This window comes from Andrographis paniculata, unplaced genomic scaffold (genome assembly GCF_009805555.1).
Source record: "Andrographis paniculata isolate CXL003 unplaced genomic scaffold, ASM980555v1 Contig22END, whole genome shotgun sequence".
Classification (NCBI taxonomy): Eukaryota; Viridiplantae; Streptophyta; class Magnoliopsida; order Lamiales; family Acanthaceae; genus Andrographis; species Andrographis paniculata.
In genome coordinates, this window is record NW_026137513.1 from 2,462,287 (window position 1) to 2,471,319 (window position 9,033).

Here is a 9,033-nt window from a genome sequence, read left to right on the forward strand (position 1 = left end):
TATATAATTTGTATTTTATCAATGTAATTTGTTTTTTTTTAATGCAATGTGCTTTTGTATTTTAATTTTATTTGTTTAAATAATTTCTATAACATATAATATTTTCAATTTGAAATAAATTTAAATACAAAATTATATTTTTCAATAATTATACATATATACTATGTTCGATTTTCACAACATTATTTTTCAATTGTGATTTTCAAATATAATAATAAAATATATAAAATATTTTATACAAAAATTAAAAAGTAAAAAATATTCCTTCTAGAAATTCAAATCATTACCATAGGTCAAAAAATCAAATATTCAACCTAAACTAATATATTTAATATTTTTTACACAATTTTTTATATCACACACACAAAAAAAAATTATTTCATCCAAATACACTCATGAACGAAGTCATTATATATATTTTTGGAGAAAAATATAAAATAATTATTTTCGAAATAAAAAATTACACAACATTTTACAAGTAAAATTACACACTATTTTCCAAAAACTTAAATTTCACATTATTTAAAAAAAAATTATATATCACTTTAATAAAAATAAAATTATCACTTTTTTTAAAAAAAAATTATACATTATTTTTTAAAAAATTAAAATTACATACCACTTTGTAAAAAACATAAAATTATACGGTGTATATTATTTTCTAAAAATAAAATATACAATACACCTACAAAAATAACAAAAATACATAAAACACAGCAAAACACTATACCCAAAAAATAGAATGAAGCTTCTGTATATGCATGCAGCAAAAATGGGAAGGAGGAGGGATTTTGAAATGTTCATTAAATATTCAACTGTGGAAAGTTGTGTTTACTTTTATTTTAAATTAAATAAATTTATTATTTATTCCGAATAATTTTTTCAATAAAAATAAGTAATGTTCTTCAAACCTTGATGGTATATCGAGAGGGCATACCGTTATCCTTTTCAATCAAAAATTCCTAATTTAAATGCTTTGAACAATTTATTTCCATGGAAATATGCAAGCAAGAAAACAAGACAGAGAGTGTGTCCAAACCTCACCAACTATAGAGTAACGCAGTATAATAAAAGTCTACTGCACTTGCCATCACCACAAATCATGTAATAAGTAGTAAATTCATTTACATGGCAGTTTTATGAAAACCCTTTGTAAAACAGGCCAAAATTCGAGGTTTCGATTTTATTCTTACGGGCCGTTCCACCTCGATAACATTTCCTAAAGAACCAACCGGAACTCCGAAAAGGTCGTAGGCTCTACAAAAATCGGCAACAACAAATAGGATATAGCAGGTCGAGTGAGTACCGTACAATGTCATATTTTATCGTCACGACCTACATCTTCCTACTTGATGCGGCTTCTTGTAAGCAACGATGCTCCAAATCCGGAGAATCTTTTGCCAAAGAGGCCAGCGCCTGAGCTGTTGTCGATGTTTGTTTCTTCCGATGATGTGTTGATGCTGTTCAAACCCGGACTGGTGTGTAGCCTCGACAACCCAATATCATTAGGCATTCCGTGAAGATCCTATTGAAGATATTCGGAGAAGAGATTACACGAGCGAGCGCTAAAACATGACCAAATGAAGTTAAAATCGAGAGTGTCATAAAATTAAGCGCACCTTCAGGCCTGAACCAGAAGTATTGCTCTGTGAAGAACTAGAGGCCGAGACCGAGGCTTGTTTTCTCTCGGAGCCACTACCCGAAGAAGAAGGCGACGGGGGCTCGAGTAGAGTGGCGGGTAAAGACACAGTCTGCATAGCAACGTGTTTGTCGGGAGCTGGATTTTCACATGCATAAATAATATTAACGAGCGATGTATAACGGGAGATAATACGATACCCTTGATGGAGATACCGGGGACGACTCAATAGCGGGCCTCGCAGCACCCTACAACGTCCGTACGAATAAAAATCAAGAAAAATTATATGCTGAGAGGTATGATTGAAAAATTGCAGGAAAGTTTGTTTCTTGCCTCGATATGTTCCATGCTTCTGCTACTTTCAAGATTCCTCACGAAACCAACCAACTTCCCCACTCCAAAATTCATTTCATTCTACATATCATCGATAATTAAGAGAATTTCATTAGGAAAGTATTTACAAAAAAACAGCCCCAGCTAATAGTTGTTAACGAAAAATAGTACCTGTCTTCCTTCAATCCTACTAATTTTGCTTTCCTGTCACGTAGAAAGAGTTTCAGGGTTTAGGTTTTGATCGTTGATTAAAATTATACATGTATCCTTGATTAAGGAGAGGAGATTAATCACCAGAGATTGCACTACATGATGAACAGATTGAACATCGGCCCCTATCAACTTCACATCCCCGCGCAGCTCATTGACCTGCACAAATTGAGCACATTATACATTGTTTCCAGTAAGCCATTCTTGAAATGCGGCACAACCATTAAGCCCAACAAACCTCATCCTTTGTTGCAGCAGTATTATCAGCACATTCATCAATTTTACAATCTACACGATCAATTCTTGAGGACAAATGCTTCTTGGTGGCCTGGAAATGTTTAGCAAAAAGTCAAGAGATATAGAACAATAAGGTACGGTATGCTTAAGACTAAATTCATTTCTAATTGGTAAGCACCCAAAACATAAAAATAATAGACGATCTGGCATAGTTGTAAATGGTGCACGGTGTGTCACAAGTACTAATACACAATTAATATGCAATCATTTTCATCATCAAGTGTATCACTGTCATATTCTTTTCTCAGGAGAGACGGGAGAGATTGAGCAGAGAGATGGAAAAAACTGAGAGAAAAAACACTTTTGGGGGGCACCAGAGAGAACTATTAGCCAGGGAACCAAAAGACATAATGAGAATTTAAATACATATGGAGTATCATATGCCTCGGAATATCAGGATCAAACACAAAATAACTGTTTTCGAATTTGTGCCATGGCTGCAGTAGTTATCATTTATTCAAGCAAATACAAAAGCCAAGAAAGTAAAAGCTTTTATATGCATGTATAGTTATGTACAAGTAAGCAAAGAATGATAGATTTTAAGAGAATGGTTCTGCCAAGGAAATAATCAAATATTATCAGTGACTTCTAAAAGAAAAACAACAATCCAAACAGGCAATAGTTAAAACCCATGATATGCATTTATGTATCAGAAAAATTTGTCAGAGTGCAAATTAAGAACTTACCGAAACTGAAGCATAAACATTCTCAAGCTGCTTAGCTACAGAAGCACATGCGTCATTTAGCCCACGCCTTGTGGCAAACATCATATCAGTAAGCTTCCATCCCTGCAAATTGAACAAATTCTCTTAAAACATGCAAACAAGCCATGTCTTGTATCATAAAAATCTCATCGAAGTGTGATTAATGTTAATTATTCATAAGACAACAGATTAGCACAAAAGATATAAAAGAACACATGTTCTTAAATGGCGTTTTCTACAGAAATACATAAATCTGGAAGCATCTTAGAGTGCATCTAGAAAGTCGCAATGCATTTCACGGAAGAATGTGACCAAAATACATTACCTTCCACCAAACATAGCCATAGCCAACAACGACAACAATGACAACTACTCCATATTTTCCAGAACCTATAAAAAGTATATAGGGCAGATTAGCTACCATACCAATAGATCACCACTGCAAGGAAAATTAGCGCAAAGAAAAAAAAATATCCAGAGTACAGACACTGAAATTTAGCACAGCTAAAGAACCAATATCAGCACATGAACATTAACCAAACCAAGATTTCTTTGGGGCACAGAACAATACCTATATCAATAATAAAAAATCAGCACTCAGATTTAGTATGAGTCTATGAGAACATCCTTCGCGAGATGTCAGAAATCTAATCCAGGTCCAACTTTAATTTCATTACTTAAAAATTAAATGAGGTTTAGGGAAAGCTAAATAACAATCTTACGTTTTAAATATGAAAAATAACAATCTTACGTTTTAAATATGGAACTTGTACATACAGAGCAATAAAAGGTTTCTCAAAATAAGCTGTCTTAAAAATATGAACAATATATAGATCTCCTATTATTGGAAAGTCCACCATGTGAATGCTTATATTGAACTCCCACCCGACTCAATAGAAAGCTCATAAATAACTTGCTAGAGCAACCTGATCTATCTCCAGTAACTATTGTAATAGATCTATTGGATGCCAATAGTTGCAGCTCCTCACGCAGACTGTTAACCTGTAAGGTTCAAGCATTTGATCAGTTTTTGTAAATACAGATTTAATATGTGCTCAAAACTCAAAATGGTATCAGGTGGAAGGTCGACGAAAATATGGCAAGTCAAATACAAATCTTAGTTATATAATGTACGATGATACTTTTTAAATGGAACAAGCAATTATGCACAAAATGTTATTAAGCGCTAACAAATATATCAACGATTAAGCTATTATATCATTCCCATCAGCAAGTATGATCTGATTAACAAGAAATGGTTAGTTTTCACCAATACTACTACATATTGCTGTTTATCAACCTTTTGAATAAGCAGATTTCTCTTCACCCCTTCAAAGAAGCAGCATCAAAATGTTTTGGAGTATTTGTCTTTATAGAAGATAGTGATTATTATTTACTCCATTACCATGAACTAATCCAACTTGGAAATAAAATAAGAAAATCTGCTCCAGCAAATAGGTGAATAAACTGTTGCAGACAATAAAAACAAGTCTTCCTAGTACAAAACACAACAAAGCAATAGAGTACATTTAACTCCAAACCTGTTGCATCAATGCATCAGTTCTTGGTTTGGAGGTTGAAGTTTTTGAATCATCTTGTTTAAGTTGCTTCAAGCCAATCTGCATTTGAATAAAAGGCAATTGAAATAAGATCTTCGACATAACATAATCAAGAAGGTTTTCACTACAACTTTACATCGAATCACCGCAACACAGATTATCAGATACTGCACAGAAAAACCTACCTTAAATGCACCTGAGAAAAAATCAGATACACTGGGCATCCGGCCTTCTTTGGCAAGAACAGACCCCAGAACACCTGCAAACCATTCACGATATTACTTCCTTAGAAAAACATCACCATGAAGAAGCCATTACAAGCAACGGTTATGAAACACAGAAACACCATTGATCAAATACTGCACATCATAACAATGCCTCATCTTTTCAGAAAAACTATAGCAAACCAATTCATCACTTCTCTGTAATATTTGATAATCAACAATAAGCTGCAATAACACCAAAAAATTCGAGAAACCAAACTAATCGACCGCAATAATTACTGAACCAAACTACTCGAAGGCAGTAATTACTGAACCAAACTAAAATTGACATCTCAAACAACCACACCGGGGTTCGAGTAAACCTCAAACATCCTCCCACATCCAAACAAGAATTGAAAGGCTAAAATGAATAAAAACAGGTGGGCATCAGCAACGACGCCAAAAAAAATTACAGACAAGCCAATTAATTAAATAAAACCATAACAATTATTGATGAATCAAGTGAGAAACACTTACCAGCACCGACGATGATGGTGAGTTTACCAAGAGAAAGCGCCATCGGAAATGGTCACACAAATTTGCTAATTACGAAAGAAAATCAACAAATACAGACGCACACACACGTATCAACTCATCGGACACTTCTCCGTAACTCAAATGAAAACACAAATTGACAAATCGCGCGTAACGAAGAGACGACGATGCTATTGAATTCTTCCTTCTTCTCGGCGAGGCTCCAAATCAAAATCGGCTGATATTTTCAGGAAACCCTTCTCGGGCATTGGAAATAAGCAAAATGGGAGGGGCATTAGTGTAAAAGAATATACCTGGAGAATAACGAGCAGGGGCTGAATTTACTATCGTACCCTTCCCGGCTTTTGGGCCAAGTTACGACACGATTCACTTAGTTAATAGGTTTGCGCTTTTAGAATTTCCTCAAGTCGCGTTTCATATTAAAAAAATATATTTGTATATATTCAATTTATTTTTTAATTTTTAATAAAAGGAATTTATGTTAGTAATATCTATATATATTTTTGTTATAAAATATATAACAAAATATGAAAATACTACTATAATATATAGATGTTGTAATATATGTATAGATATGTAATAAAGTATATATATGTATATATATTCTAGAGAGAGAGTAGAGAAACGAGAGAGAGAGGAAGAGGATATCAAGAAATGCAAAGTATCCTATTTTCATTAGATACAAGGCTTATTTATAAGTCACTTTCAATACAATTAGACATCAAATATAGACATGTGTTAAGATAATATGATGATACCTACCATAAATAAATAATGACTCATAACACTCCCTCTTAGATGTCATTTAATTGCAATGAATACGACTCGTTAAAACCTTACTATGAAAAAACCCAACGGGATAAAAATCCTAGTTAAGGAAAAATAGTACGTCATTCATGCATTAAAAATATTCCCCTGATGTGGACATCACTTGAAATATTGCTCCCCTGATGTGGACATCATTTGAAATCTTGCAACCGACGCATCCCAATGATCTTTACCAATTTATCGAACATTGCGGTTGGTAAAGCTTTGGTCAACAAGTCTGCTAAATTTTGGTCTGATCGAATCTGCTGCACATTTATTTCACCATTTTTCTGAAGATCATGAGTAAAGAAAAATTTCGGTGAAATATGTTTCGTTCTATCTCCCTTGATATATCCTTCTTTCAGTTGCGCTATACAAGCTGTATTATCTTCGTACAAAATAGTAGGAGGATTATCATTTTCAAATTTCAAACCACAATTCTGTAAAATGTGGTGAATCATTGATCTTAACCAAACACACTCTCTACTAGCTTCATGAATTACTATTATTTCTGCATGATTTAAAGATGTGGCGGTTAATGTTTGTTTAGTAGATCTCCAAGATTCCACTGTACCACCACAAGTAAATATATAGCCAGTCTGAGACTTGGCTTTATGCGGGTCAGAAAGATACCAAGCATCTGCATATCCAATCAATTCATTACGAGATCTTTTTGGATATAATAGACCAAGATCAATAGATCCTTGGAGATAACGAAAAATATTTTTGATCCATTTCCAATGTCGTTGTGTTGACATTACACTAAATCTGGCCAATAAATTTACAGCAAATGCTATATCTGGTCTAGTATTGTTAGCCAGATATATTAGTGCACCAATAGTACTTAAATATGGTACTTCAGGACCAAGTGCTTCCTTATTCTCCTCTTTTGGTCTAAAAGGATCTTTAACAGGATCGAGAGTTCTAACGACCATTGGAATACTTAATGAATGTGCTTCATCCATTGCAAATCGTTTCAATACCTTCTAGGTATATGCAGATTGATGTATCAAAATCCCATTTTCCAAATGTCAATTTGTAGACCAAGACAAAATTTCATTCTCCCGAAATCTTTAACTTCAAACTCCCTTTTCAAATATTCAATAGCTTCTTGGACCTCTCCAGAGGTTCCAATTAAATTCAAGTCATCCACATAAACAACTATTATTACAAAATTTCTCTCATATTTCTTTATAAAAACACACAGACAAGTAGAATCGTTGGTATATCCCTCTTTAAATAATGATTCACTGAGACGATTATACCACATGCGACCAGATTGTTTGAGCCCATACAAAGACTTTTGTAATTTAATAGAATAACATTCTTTTGGCTTTGATTTATATGCATCATGCATACTAAATCCTTCAGGGATTTTCATGTAAATATCACTATCCAATGAGCCATATAAATATGCAGTTACAACGTCCATCAGACGCATATCCAAATTTTCATGTACTGCCAAACTGACAAGATATCAAAATGTTATTCCATCCATTACTGAAGAATATGTTTCATCAAAATCAACTCCAGGTCTTTGTGAAAAATATTGGACAACAAGTCTTGCTTTATATCTGGAAATTTCATTATTCTCATTTCTCTTTCGAACAAATACCAATTTATAGCCAACAGGCTTAACACCTTCAGGTGTTTGAATAATTGGTCCAAAAACTTTTCGTTTTGCTAGTGAATTTAATTCAGACTGGATCGCATATTTCCATTTTGGCCAATCTATTCTTTTCTGACATTCATCAACTGATCTAGGTTCTGGATCCTCGTCATTTTCCATTAGATCAAGTGCTACATTATATGCAAAAACATTATCCATAATTGTATCATTTCGGTTCCAATGTTTTCCGGTAGTAACATAATTTATTGAATTTTCAATAATTTCATTCTCTTCAGAATAAATTCTATTATGATTAACATCCTCATCAAGTTTATCAGGATCAATTTCTTTAGAAATCTGATCCATGTTACTACCTGTTTCTTTAGGGTTTTGATTAACATTCAAATCATCAACCCTTTCATTTGTTCCTCTTTTCTTTCGAGGATTTTTATCTTTGGAACCTACAGGTCTGCCACGTTTTAGCTGTGCATTTGATTCATTAGCACTTTGTATTTTGTCTCCAGGAATAACAATTTTAGCAGGTACATTTTCAGCAGCTATATAAGATTTAGTGACCCTACTGGCGTCACAAAAAGCATCAGGCAACTGATTTGCTATTCGCTACAAATGTAAAATTCTTTGTACCTCTAATTCACTTTGACTTGTGCGAGGATCAAGAAAATTGAATGATATTTTCCAATTAATTTCCTTTTACAGTTGATCAGTTTCTCCCTCTAATGTCGGGAAATGCGACTCGTCAAAATGACAATCAGCAAAGCGAGCCGTAAACAAATCACTAGTTAACGGTTCAAGATATTTAATGATAGATGGTGATTCATACCCGACATATATCCCCAATCTCCGTTGGGGGCCCATTTTTGTACGTTGGGGCGGTGCAATTGGCACATAAACTGCGCACCCAAAAGTTCTCAAATGTGAAATATTGGGCCTTTCATTGTACACTAATTGTACTAGGGAGTAGCTATGATAGCTTGTCGGTCTTAATTTTATCAGTGTTGCTGCATGCATAATTGCATATCCCCAAGCAGATACGGGAAGTTTGGATTTCATTAGCATAGGTCTTGCAATTAATTGCAGTCTTTTTATAAGTGATTCA

At 33.8% G+C, this 9,033-nt stretch overlaps 1 protein-coding gene across 1 annotated transcript; it reads right to left on the reverse strand.

Annotated features, from left to right (window-relative positions):
• Positions 1–1,030: 1,030 nt before the first annotated feature.
• LOC127245628 (uncharacterized) lies at positions 1,031–5,770 on the reverse strand. The gene is made up of 13 exons (XM_051266624.1): positions 5,483–5,770; positions 4,928–5,001; positions 4,725–4,802; positions 4,110–4,185; positions 3,509–3,573; positions 3,166–3,267; positions 2,421–2,510; positions 2,267–2,341; positions 2,144–2,176; positions 1,973–2,053; positions 1,840–1,887; positions 1,620–1,751; positions 1,031–1,525 (listed from the first exon to the last, which is right to left on the reverse strand). Exons 1-13 carry the CDS (start codon positions 5,523–5,525, stop codon positions 1,346–1,348), a joined length of 1,077 nt encoding a protein of 358 aa, XP_051122581.1. The 5' UTR covers positions 5,526–5,770; the 3' UTR covers positions 1,031–1,345.
• Between the last annotated feature and the right edge of the window lie 3,263 nt (positions 5,771–9,033).

Coding starts and splice junctions, on each gene's coding strand:
- LOC127245628 (XM_051266624.1), bottom strand. CDS start 5,525: ATGGCGCTTTCTCTTGGTAAACTCACCATCATCGTCGGTGCTG. Junction 5,002..5,482: donor CACCATCATCGTCGGTGCTG/GTAAGTGTTTCT, acceptor AATGGTTTGCAG/GTGTTCTGGGGTCTGTTCTT. Junction 1,888..1,972: donor GAAGCATGGAACATATCGAG/GCAAGAAACAAA, acceptor CGGACGTTGTAG/GGTGCTGCGAGGCCCGCTAT.